The 27,478-nt window shown below is 41.3% G+C and overlaps 1 protein-coding gene across 1 annotated transcript; it reads right to left on the bottom strand.

Annotated features, from left to right (window-relative positions):
• sppl3 (signal peptide peptidase 3) lies at positions 1-25,633 on the bottom strand. The gene is made up of 11 exons (XM_076758121.1): positions 25,106-25,633; positions 10,854-10,931; positions 8,396-8,487; positions 8,183-8,302; positions 7,869-7,947; positions 6,802-6,914; positions 5,667-5,773; positions 4,233-4,396; positions 3,932-4,122; positions 3,715-3,824; positions 1-3,073 (listed from the first exon to the last, which is right to left on the bottom strand). The coding sequence occupies exons 1-11, from the start codon at positions 25,129-25,131 to the stop codon at positions 3,002-3,004; spliced, it is 1,152 nt and encodes a 383-aa protein (XP_076614236.1). The 5' UTR covers positions 25,132-25,633; the 3' UTR covers positions 1-3,001.
• Between the last annotated feature and the right edge of the window lie 1,845 nt (positions 25,634-27,478).

Raw genomic sequence — 27,478 nt, 5'->3', positions numbered from 1 at the left:
TACAGTTAGAGTCATGTTTATTTACAGCAGAATCCTGAACGAGGGGGGAAAGAAGGGGAGAGGGCAGAGGGAGGGGTTAAAAGGAGACAAAGTGTTTTAGATCAAGCGCTTCAGGATTCATGTTTCACTACACAGTTTTTAATTTATTTATTCACCTTTTTTTCTATACAGAATCCATTCAGCCATAATATCAATGCACCAACAGAGCTGGAGTCCTCTGCTGGAGGGGAGACGGGGTGGAAAGAAAAATAAAAAAAACTAAAGCACTAAGGGGGAAAAAAACCAAAGGGGGTAAAAAGAAATCCATTTTCTATAAAAAAAAAACAAAACTTCTCTGTTGTCATCACCATGATCGTCATCAATTATTTATGTATGTATATATACACACATATATGTATATATATATATGTATATAAATCTATATATTTTCTTGCCATGTCCATGAAGAGGTGAAAGGGGGTTTGTGGTCTCATGGTGTCCAAGTTTAGTCGGCCGCACAGAGTGGCAGGTCGGACGTCCCAACCCGACAGCGTTCAGGTCATAGTATCAGTCAGAGCTGACCAATCGCAGTCTTTCTGACCTGCAGTCTTTGTCCCACCCGCGGACGCTGCTGCCCTGCATTAGGTCCAGTGCCTCGGTGTCGGCCAGCAGAGACTCAAAACTGCAGTAGCCCTGTTGATGCAGTCTGAGAAATGATACACTGTACACTTAACATGCACGGCCAGATAGCATAAAAAAAGTAAAAAAAAAACAAAACAAAAAGCCAGCAAACTGCGTCGTCTGTACGTCTGTCCGACTCAACTCACTCGCACAGTTTCCAGTATACATTAGATATTAACTGACAAGCACCACAAAAAAAGTGGAAGGACAAAATGAAAAAAAATAAAAATAAAAAGACTGTAAGACTGTCAAGGACCAAATGGTGACAGCAGAAACATCCTATGGGTTAGCTTCAATTTCTAATTTCCATTTTCAATTTCTGAAGGGCATAGTTGATTTTCTCCCCTCCCTAGGTCCAAACAGGCTTTATCATGTTATTTAATCAGGCACGCACGCACGCACACACACACACACACACTTCACCACCGTCCACCAAGAGAACCCTTTATCAGTAACTACATATGAACCTAACCACAGAACGTCTTCGTATCCCACTGACCCTCATCTGCAGGAGTCCAAACCCTCACAATAGTCAGGTCTTCATCGAGTGAGGTCAAACACTGACATTTACTGAGTTCAGGTGAGATGTGCTGTTGTGCTGCTCCGCTGACTCGTCTTTTGTCAAAGTGTAGAAAAACAGACCGGACGTCATCATGCTCAGACATTTTACACACTTGTGAAAGCTGAAGTAAGTTTCTTTTAGTGTTTCCATGGTCATAAAAACATGTAAATTTAGGATGTGTGCGAGAGAAATGAGGAGAGACAAAAAAAAAAAGAAAAAAAAAAAAAGATGTGGTCTCATGATGGAAAGTAACATCGCATACCTTAAAATTAATTCAACATTCATTTATTTGAAAAAAAAAAAAAAAACACTGTTTACATTTCCACCTGTCCGCAGAGGCTGATGAAGAGGAAACCGACCCTCTGGGTTTGCTGTGAATTTTTACATGTTAGACACAAACTGTTTCCATTAGACGTGTCGTGTGTTTATGACACACACAGCTCAATGGAAACCTGACTATTGTCACTTTTTTTTAACATGTTCATGATTTCAAATTAAAACCAAGTAAAACAACCATTCACTTGTCTGTTTCGCTCTCACACGCACGCACACACACATACGCTCACGCACACACACTTTAACACTAGAGCAGGAAACTAACTTTTTCCATCGACCAGCCACTGATGCAGATGTTTTTTTTTTCTCCCCCCCCAAAAAAAATCCACCAGCTACGTTTCTATTACGCAAGGCAACAAATTTTAGAAAACGACCTGGAAATGATGGACGCTCACCAGTTGACTTGACCCAACTGGCAGCCAAAATTGACCCAAATTCAGCTGTTGGCTGGCGTCAGTTTCCCACCCTATTCAACATGCTCCCAAACACAAATACAAACTCAAGATACCGCAAATACACATATATACAAATAGAAGCGGCCCCTCAAACACTGGGGGCAGCTTAACAATTTATAATGCATCATTTCTGTATATGCCAAGAATAAAACTTTTCTAAATAAAATACATAGTTATCTGTGAGGGTGGGGACAGCAGATGAACAGAGAGGAGGAGGGTGGGGCTCGCAGGGAGTGTCAGAGGAACACTGAGAAGAAGCCGTTGTGGGTGGATGATGGGACAGATGAAGAAAGCGAGGGGAGGGGGGGGGGAGACGGATGGAGGGGGAAGACTCTTCTCCTTTACTGCGTCGCTGCTCCCGAGCACTGTCCTGTGCCACTGTAACACTCCGCTTCTTCTGTTTGTTTAAATCGTTCCATAATAATAATATTAATAATAATAACAACCACGACAATGCTAAAAAAATATATATAAACCCCAGCCATGTCTCACAACCCTAAGTCCACAAAAAGGGGGGAGGCCTGGCCCTCGAGTTCATCTGAGTCGCTGACAAACAGAGCTGCAGAGAAAATTAAAGATGCAAGAGAAAGAAGAAAAACGCAGAGAGAAGAGGCCTGATGAATGGAGCGGGCCATGAGGGGTGAGTGGCAAATGAGAGCAACTGTAGAAGAGGGGAAAAGGAAGAAAGAGAGGGAGGGGGCAGACCAAAAAAAGCATAGGCAGGATGTGCTGTAATGAAGAGGAAATAAACAGAAACGAGGAAGCGGAGATGAAACGGCGGGAGGATGTAGGGACCAAAGATGAGTCGTGTTGGGGCGTTGTGATCCACACACTGGTGTCCTTCTGAGGGTTTTCACAGAAGATTGGCGGAAAGCATGAACAAGTGATGACAACATGGCCTCACTGTGAGTGCGCCCTCTCTCCTTCCCTCTAATTAAGGTAAAGGATCCGCAGTCCTCCCCAGACTGGTCGCTTATCCCAGGGTGCATCATACCTCCAGGAAGCGGGAGCTGCTGGTCTTGGTGTGGAAGGGCTCGGACCACATGCGCCGCAAATCCCCCTGTGGACCACAGACACCAGTTTGGACGCGAGTCATGACTCCTGAATCAAATGTTTACAATAGATCTGTCTCCAGGTCAGCCAAGAAAACGTTTGTTCCACCTTTCACTGCAGTAAAAATAACTACTTCTCTACCTCCTGCTCGCATATTTTTTCATTCTACTTGCCCCAAACTTTGTTCTCAGCTTTCTAAAATTCCCAGAATAATTATTCATTCCGACAAAAGGTCATTGATGACTAGTGACTCTGCTGCCTAATCTAAAAATAAAGGAAAAAAAGGCCAAACTGTGAGATCAGGAAAGTAATCAAACACACCAGTATGAGCCGCTTCTGTGCTGCAGTTAGAGTATTTATAGCAGAGGCGTACTGTTAACCTTGAATTTAATTAACAATCATTGGAGAGCACAAAACATTTTGACAAGATTAGAAAAAATCTCATGCGCTTGAACAAGATGCGCACCATTAACAAAACAATGTGTGAATTTGAGCTGCACTGCTGACAACTGCATCCAGACAATGTCCCTCACATTTCCATCTGACAAAGCGTTCAATCATTCTTTACAGTTACAGAACCCAACAGCCTGGGCTGAACCTCTGGTTAAATAAGTGATTGTTGTGGTCGGTGTCACGCCGTCAGTGTACCTTCAGGTAGGCCATCGTGAGCAGAGGCAGCAGGGTGAAGGGCACCAGGTAGAGCAGAGCGGGCTGAGCAGCGCGGTGGATCCTGGAGGCCACGGTGGCAGTCAGCAGACCTGAAGACGCAGTCACTTCATTAATCACTGAACACATTTTAAAAAGTATCACCTCCAAACAATAAAACCCTTGACCTTTTACATCCGTCCATCGATTGCTTGCTTACCCACAAAGTATCCGATGAGAGTGCAGTGGAAATAGGAGACGCGCTGCATGCGTCCGGACATGTTACCAGGCCCTGGGACCTCCCCATTTGCTTGCTTCTTGTAGTTATCATAGCGCAGGACAAAGCATAACAGCAGCCCCGGCATTACGATGTCCCCTATTCCCAGCATTGAGAAGTGGCTTCCTGTGGAACTGCACAGATGGGAAAGAACAGCTTTGTTACGTTAGCACAAACACATAGCTGAAGCTAACCAGCAGCAGACGCAGCACGACCCTCCTCCCTGTGGTTCCACCAGTCTTACCTGGGAAAGACCAGTTTGCCAGGTAAGGAGAGACGGGGGACGTCGCGGCCCATCCCCGGCCCTAAGTGGAGCTTCCTGGACAGAACGTCTATGGGATTTTCAGCAGGTTGGGTGGCAACTTTGACCATCACATTACTATTGAAGATGTAGGCTGAGAAGAACACCTGGAGGAGAAAAGGGAGGACATTTAGCTGGCAGACAAAGTCCGCTTTACCAGTGTCCAGTGATGTTTTATCACTTAAGTTGCATCACATGTATACTTGATTTATGTCCAATTAGACTAAATTACTGCTTCAAACAGCTTCTCAAAGCAGGTAAAGGTAGGCATTCATTTATCCCAGTCACGTATTGTGAACATAAACGGTCAGCGTCATGAGGGAAATAACACTGACGGCAGTAATGTGCTGGCAGGTTTCTCTGTGCCCAATATGCTCAGGATGAGAGCAATCTCAGAAAATGTGCTCACTGGTAGAACATCACCAGAAGCAGCTCGCTGTGCACTGTCAGATATGATTGGCTCTGTTTGAATGTGCCTTGTATTTGTGCGCTTTTATGTTACATGCGACAGTTCTCTGTGACACAGTTAGTTTTCTGCAGCACTCATCTTTAATCCTTTCCAAGAAGTAATGGCTGCACCTGTTTGAACAAACGTATTGTCTGAATGAAACAGATAATATATCTACAGCCGCCAGGTGCTCCTACATCCCCCTGAGCTGTACTACACCCAGATCTGAACTGATTATGTTCTGTGGTTTAATTAAATTATGGAAAATAGTGCAGTTCATCCAACAACTCAAAGAAAAACATGGCTTCTCGCCTCTACCGCTCACTAACCCGCTGATACACTCATATTAAAGTCAGCATTCATGAGATAATGCTTCACCTTGACTTTGGTGACACTAATGCTGTTAAGTGGCCATTACTTCTGTATTTTGTGCTCAGTGCAGGCACTGATCCAAAGTGCGGACAATGCCAGATATTGCTAATAAATCTCACCTAAATCTACGGAACAGAAAAAGATATACATGTTTTTGTTTTTTTTTTGTTGCTCAGAGGAAATGGTGATGTTCATCCAAGTTTTGGCTCAGGGAGACACCTGCTGTCCTTTGCAGCAATTCATCTGGTTCATTTCTGTTCTGTTTCTGTGAGCTCACAGCAGCCATGCTAACTCCTCACTTCCTTCCAATAAACTGCTGCAAAATGTAATAATCTGTCTGGACAGGAGGCGTTTGCTCGTGCATGTTTAGAAAACAATAACAGGCTTTCACAGACTGAATAATTACTATTATGCACAAAGTCTGACAGCGGGATAATATTTGTGGACATTTTTTTTTTTTTTTTAAACGAGCGCGTCCTTACATACATCGTCTATTTGCTGCATCTCATTTCAGCGGCTGTGATGGAGGTTAGGTTATGGATGGGTGCGTATCTTACCCAGAACACGTCATAAATGAGCAGTCCCGACAGCAGCAGGCAGGACACTTTCAGACTGGGAAGCCGCACAAAGGCTATCATGGCGACACACAAGCCCATGGCTAAAGCTGCGAGGAGGCAAAAGACGAGACAGTTAAAAACACGTTCTAGCTGAACAGAAATATGCTGAAATAGCAACTTGGGAAATGATTTATGCAAGTTTATTTAACAAATATTAATTACTGAGCACACAGGCCTAATTAATTAGTCAGACTATTCTGATGAAATTTCTCTGCTCGTGTCCTAATTCGCTTTTGGGTGCATAAGCTACGACCTGGTGAGACACAAGATGGTGCTGAGATTCAACATGAGGGCGGTGCAGGTGTTTCACGCATTAAAGATTTGTCTCAATAAACCTATATGGTTTGTTTTTTTTTAGAAAGGCTGCGTTTCCCATGCTACAAGTAGTGTATGCAGCTTATTTATTCCTACCAGGTGTAATAGTGACAGGAACCCAGAGGGGCACTGTAACATTACTTCACTGGTTTCAATGCAGGGACACGCAGTAAGCATGTCGAGCTTGTGTTGAAATCCTTTCGGATTTTTGTCAATTTCACAATTCAAACAGTTTCATCTGGGCTTTAACTGTGTCTATTTTTGATGACTAAGTATTGCCATTTGTCGCAGGATGTGTGAAAACTGCCATGAATATATTTCAAATTACCAAAGTCAGCTGGGTAAAATAAGAGAGGTGCACACACTTACACACTTTTCTCTGCTTTGTTGCACTAAAATATCAATTTTGATCCAGATGACTCGGCTTAAATGCCAGTTATTTTTTACATAGAAGCTGACTAATATGAGTCCATTCTGTATTCTGCAGTAAGAGCCTGAAAATAGTGTTGCTAAAATGTCTTATTGCATGAGTCAAGTTCCTTCTTCCCCTACAGATGATGAATGACTTTTGTCCACACTCTCACCTTCATCAAACTTCTCCTCACACACTTCATTTCATTTCTGAATAACGGGCTACTTTGCTAATTAAGACATCCTTGTGGTACAACAACCTGCTTCAGAACTATTTCCTGTGACACACTAAGAATGTCTCTCCCCCTGATTCTTCTTCTTCTAAAAGAATCACGACAGACACACGCACCGTCCATGAGAAGCCAGTGTCCAGTCAGCACCCAGATGAGCACCAACATGACGGAGAGGGAGAAGGACAGGAGCTCAGCCAGAGTGAAACGCCCACAGCAGCCAAAGGAAATCCTGCAACGAGACAAATAAGAGACTCTGCTAAATCACTCATCATAAGATAATGTGCTACTTACGGGCAAATATTATGTTTTATCACTGAGCAGTTTTTGCATACTTTTGAATACTACTAGGATGAGAGAGCATTGATCTGTATGGGTGAGGGAGCGGAGAGAAAGAGCCTGTGATGATAAAAAAAAAATGTTTTTCTCGTTTGTGTTCACGTGTTTGAGTAGTTGTTAGCTAGCTCGTGTTAGCTTAACTGTTACTGTTGTGAATAAACAGCTTAAGTGCAGAAACTATTCTTCTTCTGTTGAGTTTTAATTTGGTTAGCAAACAGCTTCGGGAGCATTACCACCTCCTTCTGGACTGGAGTGGCACCAACCCCAATTTAGACAGTCTGCAATCAGATCCCCAGCGGGGATTCACGTACATGGCTTAAGTGTAACTACAAGTGTCTTTAATCTGAACAGGCAGACAAGGCATGCATATATGATACATGTGTTAAATATAGCCTGTGCAGTCTTTATTTCTAAATAACAACCTAAACACTGAACAGGAAAGCGTATGGGGTTGGGGGTTGGCTTATTGCTGGCTCCATAAGGTATACAAAGGTTGGCTGAAACCAGATAGGAGGCACTGGATCTGTAACTAGAGCAGAGGTGTTCATATTGGTTATTGACTGGGAGGGTTGTGTTGTTGTTGATGTGCTTTATTATTGCCCGAGTTGTCCAGACACCTGAGCCCAGAGCCTTTTACAAATGATCTCTATGTAAGTGAAAGGATACACGTTAAAGGGCTAGTTCACCCCAATAACATACATTTCCCACACACTCCCAGTGGTTCTAAGTCTTGCAGACGGTTTCATGTGCTGAATCTCATAGTGTTACAATTGCATGACAGCATGGAGCAGTTTGAGCAACAACAGACACGATTCACAGACACAAAAAATCCACATGGTTTCCTTACTTGTTTTGTGGGGAGCAGGGTCTGGTCAGATACTGGCACATTGGCAACAAGAGGAATGCAAATGCGATTGTTGCAAGAACTGAGGAGAAGAACAAAGCGCAGCGGTGAGACCAAAGGCCTAATATACCTCGACTGCTTGTTCCACTCATTTTCTTTCAGCTTAATGGTGCAGTTAATGGTCTTCACAGTTTCAATAATCAAGGCAAGTAAGAGGCCTTCCCCAGTGTGTTACTACTCAACACAATTGCCAAAGCCTTATTAGAGGAATTCTACGGCTGCAGAGGTTTTGTGTTACGATGAAGAGTGACGCTTACCTGCAGTGCAGATGGTGAAGACCACCTGTACCGAGTCAAAGAAGAAGAACATGACTAGCAGGGACACAGAGGCTCCTATGGGCAGGAACAGGGCCTGTGTGGAGTCTATAGTCTGAATACCTGCAAAACAATACAAACATCCACGTGAGTGATTAGCTGCAAATGCAAGAAAATATTTTGACTGCATACTTCACTAACTCTGACAACACTCACTGTTATTTGTGTTGCTGTTATTGAAAGCCCCTGTTGTCGTGGGGTTACCATCTTTATCCTTCTCCTGGTTCTCACAATCCATGTTTAATGACCTGCAGGAGGAAGGGAAAGACAGAGAGGAGAGAGCAGAGAGCAGGAAAGTGTGTTGGACTTGGGCATCAATAATCAGAATCTCGAAAGCAGGCTTGAAGAGAAAGAGACTTAAAAAACAGCTTTATTCTATGGTGAATGTATGAGAGACCATGGCTCCGGCTGAAAAGTGATGGCTCTTATCTGAAGGAAGATGACTCAGTTTTGGAAAAACTCTGGAAATAAACCCCCAAACATCTTCCTTTCTTTCACATTGTTGACTCAGAGCAAAAAGTTTGGGCGACAGACAGCAGGAGGTCTGTGAACTTAACCTGAACTGTGGTTCTAAACCGAAACCTGCAGAAGTGGCACGTCAACCCACAGAGTCCTCCCATTTCCTTGCTGTTTTTTTTATGTTTTTTTTGCTCACATCCGACATTAACAGACGTGAGCACAATAATAAAAATACTTGTAAAAATCAGATACGTTTGTGAAAATATAATTTGCCCTTTATTCCCCATGCATGCTCCCATCTTACAGGCGTAGGGCTCAGTAAGAAAAGCACAGGTGGAAATAATAAAATTGATGATTATTAGTAACTTTTTCCCATGATTGCAAGTCAAAATGTCTGCAATGGATGGAAGCATTTCATTTAGAGCGCAAAGGGCAGAATCCTTTCACCTCCATACAGTTATATTCCGTTGAGGGCAACACTGGGCACACTGAGACAAACAGCTGGTGGCGCTAGAAGCAGAGGGTGTGAAAAGATGCTGACAAAAAGCATGTACATCATGATCTATTCGCTCAATCTCTTTCCATCATACTTTGTCGCATTTTTGTTTTTATTGCCACACAAACTCAGTTAACTGTAAAAACTTTCTGGGGATATGTCGCAGTGTTTTGTGTGCACAAACTGAAAATAGGCTTTAAAGCAGGCGGCTGGATAAGCATTGACTGTGAATGATTTTATCTTCTGACAGCAATAGCCCCAGATGAGAATGAGCTCAGTGCAACATGATCTGATCAGTCGTGACTTCCAAATAATAACTACAATCCACCCAACAACCACTGTTTTTCTGACGTGTTTTTGTCCTGCCGTCCTATCACGGAGTGACGATGGAGCACCATATTGGCACTGTCCTCTCTACTACTTTCTATCTGGATGGTGGATAAGACAGCTTGCATCAATAGCCCACATATTTATGCAGATATAATTTATCCAAGAGATGGACACTTCATCGATTCTGCATTGTTAATCCAATAACAGATGGATGAGGAAAACATAGCCGCCTCTCAATTCAGCCTGAGAATCAAACACTACAAAGCCAGTGACCAGAAGACTCCTCTCAAACAAATTTGTTTTTCATAATGCAACTAAATCAATCAAAACCCCATTAAGTGCAGGGCTATAGATTCTTCTGATGTACAAAATGCACCAAAATCCCATTACGGCCTACTGTTCACGAGGTACTCTTGGCCTGTGAAAGTCCCCAACGCTGCAGCAACAAGTTCACATTAACCAGGAGTTGCACATTTTGATTAGACTGAACCCAGAGAAACGGGTCCATACATCGAATGCATGGTGAATAAACACATTTACTACAAGAAGGCAAACGTGTTCTTTAAGCGTTCTCAATTCCTGCAGCCAGGGACCCAAAATGAGAACATTTCATATACTTGAAAAGCTTCTAAAAACAAAAAACGTGCTTTTTATGACGACCAACTGTTGCTCTCATGTCACATGAGCACGTGGTAAGAAGTCCTGCTGCCAAAATCACGTGGCCTTGCAAGGCAACTGGATTGCTATATTGCGCTGCATCCCCTGATTATATAGCAGAGACACTGAGGCCGTTTTCTCATATGAACTCTGGACAGTGTCCGCCGAATCAGGTCCGGACATTGTCCAGAGTTGCCCTTTGACACATGTAGCACACTTGGAACATCTGGAAATACAGTCATGTCAGACAGCACAGAGCGAGTCTACAGATGAGGGCCTCTAAAGTACAGTCATGGTGGGCTTGTATTCATTTCAGTTTGCCGCTACAATTCATTTCTGACCAAGTGTTTTTGTTTTACCTTTTTATATTTTATATATTAATATTTTGTTAAGTGCTTTAATGAAAATTTACACCAAGGTTCTATGTAAAATGAGAATAATAACCAAATATGAGTAAATAGCTTTATATTTGTCGAGTATATGATTAAAAATGCAGTAGGAAGTAGGCTTCTAAATTATTCATTCACTGAATTTACAGAAAACATGCTACATGTGTTATGTATCATAATCTGGATAAGAAATGAGGATGTGAGATTTTGGTCATAACACAGCGCAACTCTGCAAGTAGCGCTGTCCACGATCCTCCTGACAGCAAAGTGATCATTTACTCACCTGAAGCTGCCATAGACGATGAGAAGGATGGAGATGAGGAAGGTAGACACCTGGCTGGAGTCAACTAGGGAGTATGCCCTGAAGAGGAGGGAGAGGAAAAAAGAAACATGAGACACAAACGTCTGTGTAATGAAACCAATCAATAAATGAAATATTTGCCGCTAAAATGAAAATTCCATAAGAGCTGCCCTCATACTGACATTATCCTGATTAACTGTAACAACTTGTACTGTTTACTTTTCTACTAAGCACAAAGTTGTCACTACACTAAACATCACATGCAGAGCAGGAAAGTAAATCAGCCTTAAAATACACAAATGATACTGTGAAAAGACTCTGCTGCTTCCTCCTTTTGTCGGTCCCGACTGGAATCTTTTACACACCGCAAGCTGCTATTTGTCCTAAAAAAACACAAGCGTTTTATTTTTGACCAGTTTTCCTTTTGAGCAGATTCATTACAAGCTGAGGTGCGAGTGAAACCACATTTGCTGTTTGAGTTCAAACCCCATGTGACGGTGCGGAGACTTTCTCTTATCTGTCAGATCAAGTCAGTTTTTTTCAGTGTGTAATTTAGTGTTTGATAAGCTTCTCTGAACATCTCTGAAAGAAAAAAAAAAAGTGGGCAGCGAGGGCCAAAAGACAGACTCTTTAGTTTAGTTACAGAACACTGTTGTTTGATTACCCGACTGCACATTTATGAATTATTTCTAACATACGCACCCATAGGTCTACCAGTCTAATGCATACCAGCAACCATACATGGAGCCCAAAACAAACTAAGTGAGTAACTGAGGAGCTGTGAGTCAGAATAGACCCGATTCCAGCCACATCTACTTTTACTAGAAAATTCCAGCCTTGGATTTGTTTGACTGAGCTAAATTGCACATACATCACTTTCTCTTGGAATAAAGGTGGTTTTCCTCCGCAATTCCACTCTATAATCAATTCAGACATACAAACCATCAGTTTGAAATTAGAATAGATCATGCTTGCACAGTTCTCTCTGAATTTTTTTTATACTGCCATGCAGTGGAAAAGGGTATTACGCCAGTGTAATTTCAGTCAATCATTTCAGATGCTGCACTTTGACACTCTCTCGCTGGTTGTGGCAATTTTATCACCGCTGCTTTGAATCTCTGCAGCACATCATACTCCTCCCTTCATAGAAGGCAGGCCACTGCGAGTGATATGTGGGGTGGAGCAAATTTTATATCAGGAAGATCAAGAAGTGTAGTATGAGTATAACAAGTGGTCACGAACTGGGTGGCCTCTTTCATACACTGGCCAAACAACCTGTGCATTATGCATATACGTAGGGGGAACTGGGTGTGCGCAGTTCAATTAAAGACTATTATTACTGCAGAGAAAATTATGAGGAGAAGATTTTAAAATCCTTTGGAGAGAGTATCTAACACAATGTGAAAACATTTGCAATCACCACATAACACACTGATACTGCATGCTACAAGAAAATGCTGCTGTTTTGCACAGAGCTGAACATTTTCTGTCCCCGAGATCGAACACTTGTCTTTTCAACAGCACCTTGCTCCTTTAAAAGCCGCTTTACGACTCACTTTGTTACTACTCGCAGTCAATATAAATCATAATCAGTATTGTATGATATGTATTAGTTGTGTAATACAGCAGGTTAAGGCAACATATTTAATGAAAAACTATCAAATCCTGTACTGAAACATCACACAGATGTTGAGAAAACTATGGCTTAAATTTCAACACGGGCCTTAAAATGCCTGAAATGCATCGGCCATCGTCACAATACAAACCACGCTGCTCCTGCAAGACATTCCTGCAAGAAGGGCTGTCGTTTCTATACAATCTACTAAAGCAAACATGATTTTACAAAATACAGCATACCAGTCTGGCTTTACTGCAAGCAATCTGCAGACCTTACTGAAATTACTGGAGTAACACAGCGAAAAAGACTTCCCTGTAAAAATCTAAATACCTCTTGACCTACATCCTCCAATGCAATCTGTGCATGTTCCTGCATTTTTTGAGACAGACTAGACAAAATAAAAAGGAGCTGTTGAAGGACATTATAATGCTAGTCCTCAGCTGAGGGTTGTTGTTACAGAGTATACACTTCAGACTGATGGTGGTTGGCATTTTAGTTCTGTACTTGATGAAGAATGAAAATAGCTTGAAAACACTGCTGATCCAGATCTTTTTTAGTCTGTTAATGAGGCAAACAAACAGACTTTCTGGGCTCTCTGAAACAGGAGCCTTGTAAGATTACACATCTGACTAATCCTAAAATTTCATCATAAAGTCATCTCACTGTTTTGTTTTTCAGACAAAATGCGTAATCAGACTTCTAGTGTGCAGACTGATGCGCTGTCTAAGCACCAAATTGTTCCCATATCAATGATCTGGGGGCAGACTTGACATGCAACCTCATAATGCAGGCCTTTTTCTGGGGCAAAGACAAGGCTGGCATTGTGAAGTGTCTGCCTTCAGCTGAGAGGTGCAGATTTGACCCCAATCCTGACCTATCTGTCTCCTGTCAAACTCTGTGGCCATGAATGCAGGCTGGAGTGAAAGAAAAACAGCAACCCCCCAACAATGCCATCATCGTCACTACTCCACCAGTGCAGAGGCACCAAAGCTGCTCTTAGTTTGTATTTTACCTCAGATTTCATCAGTCTTAAAAGGCATCAATGCATCGAAGACTGAAATCTATCAGCTATGAACAGATCCATTTGGCAGGCTTATCAGCTCTATTCAACCAAGTGAATAAAATGATACTGTTTACAGATGCATGAACACAGTAATGGGATGAAACTGTCCCGATTTTGCTACTTAGTGCACTACATTTACCATCCTCCATTTTATTTGAATGTCCGAACTCACTATAGCGCCATAAACTTCCCACAACGGACTTAAAACAAACAAAAAAGGCACGCACACCACATTTTCCGTCTAACACACAAAGCAATGTGTCACATTACAAGGTACAAAATTACACAAAAATGACAATGATTCACAAGTTGAGTCAGACCGATATACTGGCCAATAATAGCTTGCAGATACGCTGACATCTTTGAATATGTCGGCCGACAGGTAACAAGAAACTGCAGTACAGAAATGTCAAAAAAAATGTTTGAGGTAGTTACTAGTGTCGATATTACATAGTTACTCCTCCAGACAGCAGGCTGCTCACTACAGAGGAAATGACTGTACTGCAAGGGTTTCTTACACTGAGAATACTAAATGAAGAGAAAGAGAAATGCTGCTTTGGTATACCTAAGGCCCTACGAGTGACAGAGACAGAGACAGAGAGAGAGAGAGAGAGAGAGAGAGAGAGAGAGAGAGAGAGAGAGAGAGAGAGAGAGCAAGAGTTCATCACTTAAACTCTTAGAAGTGCAAACATTTCAGCAGATGCACAGCGCAAGCTCGTTGAAGACTTTATGGCCGTGTGTGTGCGTCTGTGTGCGTCTGTGTGTGTGTGTGTGTGTGTGTGTGAGTCAGATATTCTGTTGGAGAAAATGAAGAAGCTACGTCCGTTGTTGGTCAATGATTGTAAACAAGGAGGAGTGTTTGCCTAAATGTGAGAGTAGCCTCCGTCAGACACATTTAGCCTGTGTGATCGAGCTGCATATGGAGGCTGCCCTGCAGAAAATCCATTTCATAGGAAATAGTACAACGTTGTGTTACATCAAACTCATTGATATTCATTAAATACCGCCACCGCCACCACATGATTAGAGACACTTTCTTTTGCCAAAATGAGCTTAAATCGTAAAACACAAAGTTCAGAAAAAAATGACAAAGGAAAACATGAAATTTGGCAAAAAAAAAAAAAAAAAAAAATCAAGTGGAATTTCATAGGGCTCCATAAACAGAGAGTGCAAAGTGACAGATGCTGCACACAGGAAAACCACATTAGCCAAAGGGAACAATAGTGACAAGCTGATCCCCTGCCAACACCAACTGAATGACACTTAATAGGGTATTTGTCACACTGCAAGATACAATTCTATAATTAAAAAAAAAAAACATTCGAGTTGAATCAACATCTGTAACAGTGATGATAACAGTGTAATGTGTAACAGTCTCTGCTATGTTTTCCAACTGCTGCACTCTGGGTCACCTTTTTGAATGCAAAAATGTCTCCCACTCTACTACAACAGTAGCCTGCAACTCAGTCCTTACATGAGTGAAGCTGCATACAGTGAATATAAATGGTTTTTCCTCTGCAACACACTATATCATGCTGGCTGCATTTCAGTTTGCGGTGGCAATGCGGGCAAAAATTGAAGGAGCGTAAAATCTTGCAACAATCACTCAAATGTTTGTTTTAATTACATGAATAACAACAGGGCTCATGAGCTCTGAAAGGTTAATTCCTCTGCATAATATCAGCAAACAAGATACGACAGAAGCTACTATTTCTGTGTTGAAATATCAGGCCCTGCAGCTAAAATCAGCCCGTTTCTGCTGGCATGCGGTGAATGTGGTTTCAGTTCGGAGTATCACTGGGCTGCATTACTAGTTTTCTTCCAAGCACTGACACAGAGAACAGCCCTTGCATAAAAAAGACACAGTGCTCCAAATCATTTTTCATTCTGCTGCGTGTGTGACACAGGAATTCACAGTTTTCATTGTGATGCTCAAGGGGGGGGGGGGCAAGTATCCCCTGTCTCTTTCATTCATTCAGTAGCACGGGAATGACTACAGGGTGTCTAGGAGGGGAGGGTTAACATGTAGTTCACTGTGGAAACAGGACACCAGGACAATACTGCATCAAGGAGCTTTGCCCCGGTCTCGTTTGTCCAATACAGGCCTCTTCTTAAGGACTGACAAACACACTCAGCAGGCATCATCTTTACCAATACAACTAATTACAATGGGAACCGGTATACTTGACCCGACATGTAGGTCATAATAAGTGTCTAACAATATAGCCGATCCAAATATGACACCACTATTCAGGCGAATGTTTCCCTAAACAGGTTACAAGTCTTGGCAACAGTTTGGCCTAAAGCATTAAGAAAGTGATTAAGGAAACTGACCTTGTTCTTCACACACAGACACCAATGATGTCACTAGCTCGCTGTCAACACAGTAAGCACATAGACCGCTACTTTAATCTACCACAGGCCTAATTCATATTCTAGTATCGAACTGCTTCGTCTGAATTCTGCGCACAGAAGCCCGTAGAACATGGGTGAGATAGATGAATGGAACATTTAAAAACAAAATACAATCCCGGACTGTTGGGGGCTGGATGGCAGCCCAAAGTGCCATAAGACGTCCTTGTTCGCTGACAGACTAGGTTTTCAATAACACAATCCCAATACCGTCCTCCATCAAGCCAGTTGCATGCATGACTTGACCACTAAGGGGCCGGGTCACTGGGCCACAATGAAGACTTTTGCAAATGCTGCCCCTGTGAGGCGTGGATATTTAATATAGACCGTGCAATTTTTTTTTTATTCAAAAGTCTCATTAGATTATACACATGCAGACACATTACTCCAAATGAAAACCCCTAGCATAGATATTAACTTTACTATAATCTCCAGTTTCCAGTAGCCACTGGGTGGAGTTGCCACCAAACCTTCAATTGGGAATTCAAATTTATCTGCCTCCACTTTCTCATCCAATTATGGGTGTAATGGGTTACATCCTTCAGGAACAAGAATGTAATTTGTGATCAACGGTGACTTTTTTGCCTCCATGAAAAGAGTACACCTCCCCTGCGCTGCTGCCCGGGCATGTTTACACCCTTCTGTGGATTTTTTTCTGGTCTCAATGAGCGATGATATGGCATTGACACAGAAATGGACAAAAAAGATTGACACAGTGAAGGCATGTGAGGTCCTCGGCTGGGTTTACCCATGATATTACAATTAAATGGCCCTCGCCTCAGTTCAGAGTTGCAAGGATTGCCCTGCAGCACCGTGTTTTAAGAACATTTTCGGGTAAAGACTGATCTGTACACTTATTAAGACCTTTAGGGTCCAGATTTAATAATTTTGATAATCTGAACACAATAATTTGAAGTATCTGCCCTAAAATTCCCGGTGCTCCAGACTACCGCCTACTTAGGCTTTTCAATTCTGCAGGCTAATCTTAAATCATGCTTCTGTTCAGGACACAAGCAACAGGTGCTTCAGTAATCCGTCAGATTCAAGCCGACCAATGTGTGCTCCTAGCTGACAATACAGCAGCATTAGTTGTGTCTATATACTTATAACATACTGTATTTAACAGAGACGGTGCTTGCTCTCATTTCTGTCCTTTGATGTACCTTAGAATACAAAGGCTCTTTGACACTAGATATTACTGTTAATTAAGCAAACGAGATTATTTTAAATGTGCAGCACATCACCGACTTTGTGAGTTGAGTGAATGATTAGTTGATTGGTCGGTGTCTAGAAAAGCCAATTTTGAATCAGATTATAGGATGTATAGTCTATATAATACGATTAGGGATCATATCTTAATAACCATGTATCCTGAGGAAGGATCCCCCCCCCAAATTCATTTAAAAAAAAGGCCAGAGGGAAAGGAAACACATACTTTTGGACAGCTACTGCTGCCAACATGGACCTGCAGTCATCATCATTTAAAATTTCAGCATGATGACATATTTATGTTCTTTGATAGTAATATTAAAGGGTCTATTTAAGATTAGATTTTATGACAAGCCTTTAAAAAAAATCAGTGTGATGACAGTTTCTGGACAATTTTCTACACACACATCTCAAAAATTGTTGGTTATATACTACAGCAGGTGGCTACACAGATGGGGCCGGACACCATGTTATCAGAATGTAGTCTGAGGTAATAACAGTGACGACTAATGGCAGGCAGCACCTAGGATCCACTAATTTCCGAGTGAGAAAAAAAAACTACTATTACTACTACTACTACTACTACTACTACTACTCTGCTTATTGTCCATAAGCTACAGTAATTTTACCAGTACAGAAGACATACAGCACAACATCCATGGGAAGCGTCTATGACGGCTGCAAAAAGACGCTGCAGTGCTGAGTTTAGTAGACAGCCTCAATAAGTGCTCAGTTTTTTCTTGTGACACTGAAAAACAGGGATCACTCTGCGTTACTGAACATCAAAAGATTTTCTCCACACCTGGATTGCAATGCTTGCAAATCAATCCTCCATACAATCTACAGAATTAACCGTGAAACATGAGCATTCAGTTTTTCCAAATAGTTGATGAACAATTAATCACGTAAGTCATTTATCAAGTGAAAGCAGGTATTGATCATTAATTTTGGCATGTTACAGACCAACTTCATTTCTTAAATTAAGCACGTGTAGGAAAAGAAGATAAGAAAACATTGCCAAGCACACTTTCAGTTCTTTAGATGTGGTTGCTGCAGTGTTCGTGCTGGAGGTTCATGGCAGACAGTGTGGGCAAAGTGGTTTATCGATAGGATTTTTTTTATTTTTTTTACCTTGTGGTCTCATTTTTATTAACTAAACCAAGAGTGAGAGATCATGAAGCAAGGTGATGCAGAAGCGTCATCTTCGACTTTATTTGTTTTTAATTAATTGCAAGGGACATCTCCTTATTAAAGCCAATTTATAATCTATACTATCTGCATTGATGTACCTGCGAGAATTTGCGTGACGTGAATTTAATAAGCCCCAGTAAACAGGTACGTTTGCATATCCAAAGAAGGATTTAGTCTGGACAAACTGGGTGAATTTACTGCATGCTTGACTTCAAGGAAGACTCCCAAGGGTGTATTTTTGACCACAATATAGTGTTCACAAGGCATCAAATCATATTTACCGTTAAGTGTTGACATGGCTGTAATGGCTACCATCTCCCTCCTTCTCCAAATCAGAACAATCCAATTTTTCTCAATTATATTGTGAAACTTCCTGGGAAATTGGGTATGTGCACTCTTACAGCCAGCCCTGAAGATCATACAGACTGGACCCTTTGGCTGTTCAACAAAGCAGTCAACTGAGATGCTCAACCGAAACAAAGGCACATGACAACTGGGCAAGAACAGTAGCTACAGTAAAAGTTTTGAATGAAATTACAGAATGAAGGACAATATTTCACAATGTCTATATTAGGTCTCTATGTGATTGCAAATAATGGCAAAATGTAATGTCTCATGATTAAAGACAATTTCTTCTCCTCTTCTAATTAGAAGACAGAATAAAAGCTTTCATAAGATGACAATGACAAGTGCAGTGGCTGATTAATGTTGTCTACATACAAATACAAAGAAGACATTTGACATTTGTCTGGATGGACACATAAAATCAAATACCAACTGTGTAAGGCTGCTCTTACTTAATATAGGCATTTGCGTCTATCGCTGTCTATCACTGTGTGCACTTCAGGAAGCAGTACTTTCACAATTTCACCTAAAATGTGATGGTTCAAAAGTTCTGACTGACACAGCACGCATTTGACAAGCTGCAAAACCGAAAATGAGGAAGAGAAACTGGGAGAAAGCAAGTCCCTTTACAAATAGAACACAGCGGTCACATGAAGCCATCTACCAATGGTAGGAACCAGGGCAGCTGCAAAGCTATTAGCTGGTGTGAAGGGTTTTGAAAATGGCATCAGACACCTTTAAAATTTGTTAGCACAAGGCTGAACAGGACTTGCTGTGGTTTGCTCATTAGCAATTTATCCAGGCAGCAATATAGTAGTTATAAAACTAATCGTGCAGAACAGAACGTGCAAATGCTGCCGACCACAGCATCCAAACCAAATGTCTGAACACGCTTTGTCATCACAAGATTGTGTCTTCCAAGACCTGCTGTAGTCAAACACCACTAATACAATGTATTGTTATATATATAGTGTATTACTTCCAACCACAAGGTTGCTGAACACAATGGTTTTAGTGTCGAATTGTTTTATTTAAATGTGTGGGCTTTGTATTTCTGCTTTCGAGGTAATGGCAGCATGGGTCTGCGTTCAATGGCTCCAGATGACATATTAGTCTAGCTGCTACTCTCCTACTGAGACTAAAGCCACGTGTGCACCTGACACTTTCAACAAAGTGCCCTTGAAATACCATATCCAATTCACACATACATACATACACGCACATACCCAAACCTAGATCTCTTTGGATATTCACCACAGGCAGGGCTCTTAAAGGTAAGCAGGGTTGGTACCGTAACCCCCTTTATTTTTCCAGCAGGTGGGAAACAAGAGACTTCTCTTGGTCTTGAGAGGCTGCAGCATTTAACTGACATATTGTAACCTATACTTTACATTTACTGCCCGACTGACAACTTACTGCTAACCTTTTCCTCTGCTCCACTCACGTTCACCATCAATCTCTCTCTCGCTCAGCCAAACATTCCCTTCGCACACACATTAAGCACTGAGCTACTACACTTATAATAACATGAACACAATTGAGGACATCGAATGTTTCGTGTTCTGTCTTCTTGGTATATCGTTGTTTATTTACAACAAGGAGAAAAGCTTTGTCTGAGAAAAGGCTGGAGACAGCAAGACAAAAGTCTGCTGAAAAATACAGGACAAAAGCTCACCTGGGAGAGCTTGCACCCCATGCATTAAGGCTGTGTCCTTACCGCTGCTGACCAGGTTCAATTCCAGCATATAATAATAATAATAATAATAATAATAATAATAATAATAATAATACAAGAAAAAACAGGAGAGTTGGAAAATCCTACAGCAGTGTGCAGATGATGAGATGACTGTTGTTGCACTGACTCTCACTGACCAATCAATGGACTGCAGTGGTTCGTGTTCCACCTATAAGCACTGGATCAGTGTGCTGGGTTCTCAACAGTGGGGTAGCAAAAAAAAAAAAAAAGGGACAGAATGAAGTGGTGATGTTTTAGGGCCACATCGCCCACCCCTAGTAACAACAGAACCAAGAATAAGAACACCATGATTGCAGACGATACGACCAAATTCAGAGTACAACTTGCAAAGTTTTGGCGGTGCTGTTCTGAGCCAATGTAGTTTGTCTGCTTTGACTGGAACTCTTGATACCTGCTGAACGCTCCTCATCGATCTTTGCCTTTCCTCACACTCACTCAGGTACTTCTGCTTGAGGTGGTAAAATACGTGAGCTTGTTGTATTGCCCCCATTTGCTCTTACAGTCTTAATGCACCTCGTACTTATTATCATTGTTTGTTGCACACCTGATCTTTTTTAACCAAACCACTTCCACACTTCTGTAGTCATGCCAATTTTTACACTTCCTCCACCTTGGAGCTGGTAGTAATGTTATGCGACCATTTTTTGAGAGTATGCAGGTTGAAAGTTTACATGGTTGCAACCCTGCGAGTGGAAACATTGTCCTGCAGAGCTGGAGAGCAGTGGCTAACTTGATGTTATTAAGCTAATGTTAGCTGGGGAAGCTTTACTCTGTTGCACAAAAGGTCACTCACATGAGCACACCTTGCATGGATGGTATTTTTTTTACTGTCTAAAATTAGTCATTTGAATTAGTTAAGAAAGATGGGAAATTGTATCACGTATGGATTTATTTCTAAGCACCTGTGGACGTGTTGAAAAAGAACCTTTCAAAAACAACCAGCAGACTGTGCACCTTTGAAAATGTCAATGGTGAATTTGAAGATATTTTTAATGATAGGGTCCATTTGGAAACGGTGCTGACTTTTTCACGTTTTGCGTGGCCTCGGCTACAGTTTCACGCTCTCCTTCACAAATGTCTTGGTAGGCTAAGTCGCATATTTGACTGTATCTGCTGTACTTTCACTCAGATCCACCAATTCTGCTTTGTTAACTAGCTCTCTCTCTCTCTCTCTTTCTCCCCTCCGGCTGTGTGTGTGTGTTTGTGCCGAGTGTGACACATAATGTACAATGCATAGTAGCAGTAACTGTCTACATCTGTTGCTCTCAATGTCATTTGCGTGTGAAAAAAGGAGTCAGTGCAATCATCTAACCCATATTAGCTTAATGTGTGATATTTCTAGCTGTTAGATGGGGGTGCTCTTACATTGTGTATGTGTTCACATTAAAATATTGACACTGATTTAAGTCCCACCACTATATGGACTAGTCTGACTGTAGTTTAGCCATAAAAAATACTCTGCCACTGCCTGGACAGTGCTGGCTACCTTAGAAGAATAATGTCAGCCTGTCCTTTGTAACGCCCTAATATTAGAGTGTTAGTAAAAATGAAAAATGAAAAATGAAAAAAAAAAAAAAAAGTCCTGGTAGTGATGAAGTAAACTGGCGATGGCACATTTAACTGAACCAACTCAACCATAATTACAAAAATGCAGCATTTCAAGTGTTTTCCCACACTCTAACATACAGATGGCCATGATAACAAAGTAATTCATTTTAAATGCAAATACTCGCTCACGATTCAATATCTCACCAGAAACAGATTCCAAATTAAAGGACATGCAAGAAAAGCAACCAGTCATGTGGCACTCGTAAAATTGCAGATGATTGTACATTGCTGTGAAGTGTAAAAAAACGGGCCATAATTTGACCAGATTGGCTGTCTGAGTCTTTGCACACTGCAGGAGTAAAAGCATATGTGACGTCGCAGTTTGGTTGCAAAGCAAACCTTTTGCCAGCATGAACATACAAGCTTTGATTTAGCCTCAACTGTTGTGCCATCTGCACCGATTATTCTTTTCAGCAGTTCTACAGGTGACATTTAGGCCATTTCTGGCACAATAGATGGTCACTGTCCTCAACAATGTTTTTCTGCTTAGCTTGCACATTATCACAATTATCTTCACCCTCTAGCCCCATTCAGACAGGATCTATTTCTCTAGCGGAGGTTGGATGATTTTGAAGGAAAGCACCTACATTTTAAGAAATACACTTGCAGTCTAAACAAAAGTGAGGTGAAAAGATTGAACGTGTGTAAAATGTGTAGACTGTAAGACCATTTTTGAAGCTGTTGGAGTGTGTGTTTGTCTCTTTTTTTCTCATTGATGAAGGCTAGTTATTTTCTTTGTCTTCTCCTATCTGATAAGCGTATTTAACAAGTTAAAACACCTTGAATATGAGACAACAATTCCACCTGACATTAAAATGTGATCAGCATCTGGATATAGATCAATACAAGTTGACACCACCAAATGTTAATGAAATCTGTCCAGTATGCTCGAAAAACACAACTAACGAGTCGCCCCTCACAAAGAAGTGATTTAAAAATGAACGATGACCATCTATAGCATCACTTCCCTTGACCTGGGACGTGCCATGTTTGTTGACAAGTCTGCCAAACAAATTACCATATTGGGATCCATATTTGAGATACAGTCTGTCTGGAGATAACAATGCTTATTAATACCTGATATAAACGCAAATGCCTGTGGATTGGACATCATTATCCAGATAATGTATCCACGTACAGATCACACATTAATACAGGTGCTAGACTGCATCCCCAAATGTTTGTCTTTGTCCTCAGATCATCACAATCCATCACTATAAAGAAGCACTGCATGCAAATTTTTCCAATGAAAAACCAATAGGCGTCAAATTATTATTAAATCAACTTTATGTTTCAGTTTCCCTTTAGTTTTGCACATAATCCAAATAAAACAAAACATGTAAAATGTGATTTTAATCGCCTGTTATTGACAATAAACTAATTCATTAGTTTCAGTCTTAACATTGCATTTCAAACTTGACATTTTTGTCAGTGTGTACCTGGTAGCTGTTTTCTAGTACGCACCTTAGACAACACACTGAGCCTCTCAAAAAGTGCAAGGCCCCAAAATCGACATTATTCAAACACTACAAAATAAATGTTAAAGGAGTACTCTGGCTGTCAGTTTGGATTCACTGCTAAAAACTACCGCCATTTCATACATACTTAATATTAACAGTAACAAGGGATATTAGCAACAGTTTAGCCCCAAGCTTATGGTCATGGTGATGATGACTGAGATGACGAATACACGGTTCATAAATGTAAATTGTCTGTGTTGATGAGAAAGCTTTGGCTCAGTCATACATCAAAGTGGAAATTCTGCAGTGGTTGGCCTTTTCCTCCTGCAAGCAGTTTCCCCACCTGTGCACCTTTACTGCTGAATGTTTCTGATAACTACAATGACACAAAGCCATACTGAGAAAATAAAAATGACAGGGTTTACAATTAACCTCAGAACAGGAAATGCTTCAGTTCCCAAACTGATCAAAGTCATAAAATCTACGTGAGAAGACCAAGAAATACCACACCAAGTTACGACATTAAAATGGAGTTAGACAAACTCTAAAGATCAACACATAACATTTCTTTGAAGCCCCACCATTCAATTAACCCAGTCTGCTCTTTGGGAGTCACTGGTTTGGAGTTGTCATATGAAAGAGAATGCTGTTCTAAATTTGATAATAAAAACTCAACACGAGCTGTTGGGATCAAAGAAGCATAACTTAGCCTACAATAATTAACTAGGCCTCAACGAAAGTCAGGTCATTTTCATTCATGGGGACAACGCATTTCAGTGATCACATCATCTCTGTCTGGCTTCGTTTAATCTGTTCTTCAACAAGCACTAAAATTGAACTACAACGCTGACCTGACTTCAAGCGTGTATACCTCACAAATCTGTAAATACAATTTGTGACAACCTGCCGTGTGTCACAATGCCAAAGCTCACCCTGGAACTGGCATTTTGGGACATGACTGCGATGCCAGTTAGCTAGCTTAGCACTACGGCAGAACCTTTGTTATTGTGTGGAACGGGTCGACGACGAATGCTAGCCGTCCGCTCAGCTAACGCTAACTTGTTGACACAGCTAACGTCCACCAATCTGTCTGACACTGTGAAGCAACGTTGTACTATTTGTGCAAAATTACAAATTTCAGAAACCAAGCGCTGATAATATGAGCAAAGGAGTCATTCACTGACTGGCTAACCCAATGAGCCTAGCAAACCGTTCGGCAGCTAGCTCTTTAGCACTCGCTCACAATAGCACCCATTGGAATCGAGGCTACACAGCGTTAGCACAGCATCAGCTGGTGGAGCTGATTAGCCGCTGCTAGCTAACGAGCCAGCTCAAGTTAGCTGTTAGCAATATCAGAACTGCAAGAAAATATATCTGGATGAAAGACATTTTGCTCTCTAGACGGTGATAAATGCATCTGAGCGCGTAGGCGTGAAGAGCCAAGCATTAACGTGAATTGTCAGATATATAATTCATTGGTTTAGTGACCTATATCAATCAGGCTTGGCAGTAGCAACAGCTAACGTAAGGTAGCTACTACTAATCGGTAGCGAGATGCCTGTGCGCACTCACCAAGATGAGTAGCCTTGCTCCGCCATATCGCCGAAAACAGTGGGTTCCGCGACTGTGGCTAACACAGATTCAGGTCCCGGTGACAACCCGTCAGGACCTCGGAGAGGTTTTCTGCTTATCCTTCACAATCCGACGTCCTAGCAGTTACTTTTAGGTGACAACATGATGATACATCCCGGCGGCAGCTAGTAATCACTAGCTGAATATCATGCAATTGAAATGGGAATGGTGGTTTGCTATCGTTAGGTGGACAAGACAAAGCACCCCGAGAAAAAAAACACTGATGTTATTTTCGTCGGTTTCGCTAACGTCCTGCCGTCACCCCAGCCGAGAAGGCTCGGTCTCCAACGATGCTACACCCACTGTAAATCCATATTCAACATGATGTATCCAGCATAGATTCGGATATTCCTCAAGTCTGCACCCCTAGCTGTTATGGAAGACGTTCAAGCTTTGTTTTCTATGGCGAGAGTCACGGGAACGCGCAAAATCGCCCTGCTGTAGAGCTTTACAAGTAGGACGTGCACTGAAACGCTTTTGTGCACTGAGAATGCTCGCAATGGCTTCCCCTCAGCTGGCAGCAGTGCAGCCTATCATGTACACCTACAACTAAAGCCGCGGGCATTACGTCTACTCTGAAATGCAATTTATGGTTATACATTCAATTAACTGACGAAGCATTTGATGTAATCGCGAGACATGATTTTAATTACTGACCAAATACTGAAAAAAAAAAAAAAACACACACACACACACACACACACAATTTCTCACATTAGACCCATTTAATTAACTATTAAGATGAGAACCAAAAATATAAAATAAAATAAAAAATGGATAAAGATAAGGTTTATAAAAAGAAGTGGTGTAAATGAAGTGCTTTTAGATCTTTTTCTATTATTTTTAAAAGAAATAGTCGTCCACAGATGAAGAGGCCCAGAGTCCTCTCACAGAGATGGTTTACAGAGTCATTTTCACAATTTGTTAATTAAAATCTCTAAGTTTTTTTCATTTTAGATGAATTCATGCTCCAGGGCCTGAACGCCCTAATCAAAAGACAGATAAGCAAGGCTGCAGTACACAACAAAACACAGTGAGATAAACACAACACATACATGTAAAAGAATGTGGTGTGTTGCAATAAGTTAATCAATTAAAATCTATTGAAAATGTTTACGTCCAACCACCATGTTCTTTCATGGTGGTTGAGCTTTTGATTGAGTGCTTGTGCAGCCAATCACTGTACTCCAGCTAAAGATACCTTCAGCAGAAAGGCAGGTCCTTTAGTAAACATATTGTAAATATTGATCAGCACTGCCAGAGACTCTTTGTGTAGGAAATAATTACACAAACATTATGATTCTCTACTAAAGCCAATTGGACTAAAGCCCCACTGGAATCCCTCGAGGCTGCAATGTACAACCTTCAATATAAAAATGATGGAAGTAACAAACAACATATAGTGTTTTATTAGCTTTTAGGGCTTTCTTTATGCTAGGCATGCCTCAGCAGGTGGCAGTGCCAGTCAGTGTCATACACATGCAAAGTTTCAGTTTGAGCAATAGTTTGCTTACCATAGCAATGAGCATTGCCGCCTCACAGAGCAATTAGTTTGGCTGTAGACTCTTTGTCTTGCTCTGTTATCAGTGTGCAGTGTGCAACTAAATGATCAAGGGGCCATTAAAATCAGGGCCTTCCAAACGCAGCCCAAGGTTCATAACAGCTCATAACAGACATTATACTGATCAGATTGTGAAATATAATGTGGGAAAATGTTGTTGAAATTTTGACTGAAAGTGCACAAAAAGAAGGCTAACTTTTATCCTGTGTGCAACATAAATGTGCTCACTGAATTCAGTGACAATCTACCTGTTAGAAAGATCGAGTGGATATTTTGGCCGGTGGCTGGTGAGAGAGTTACGATCAAGAGGTTGCCAAAAATATGAGGATTCATCCTCAGGAGCCCATGAAAGTCTACAGAAAATTTCATCCAGATCTAGCTATTAGTTTCATGTGTATAAAACTGACAGTATGATTTGGGGGGTGAGGTTAAAGAATCAGTGTCCACATTAGAAATGGTATATCCTCTGCAGAAAGAGGAAATTTCACGGAAATCAAGTGATCACTAAATACATTAAGACTAATTCTCTGGGGATCATATCGAGAGCAAGTCTTGTGGAATTCACCTGTTTTTGAGATTCATTGTCATGGTTGGTCAGGGGGAAACTTTGATAGCAGCGTTGGACAAAAGGTTGCAGGGGTTCATTGGAATCTCCCTGTTCCGGATTCGAATATCGATGCAGTATTACTGGGTAATCTGGATAGTAGCTATTGGAATATCTTGATTTGGATGAATGAATACACAAACTCATG

The sequence above is a fragment of the Chaetodon auriga genome, chromosome 19, assembly GCF_051107435.1.
Source record: "Chaetodon auriga isolate fChaAug3 chromosome 19, fChaAug3.hap1, whole genome shotgun sequence".
NCBI classification, from domain to species: Eukaryota; Metazoa; Chordata; class Actinopteri; order Chaetodontiformes; family Chaetodontidae; genus Chaetodon; species Chaetodon auriga.
Note: the sequence above shows the minus strand (reverse complement) of the source record. Positions and strands in the feature narration are given on the sequence as shown.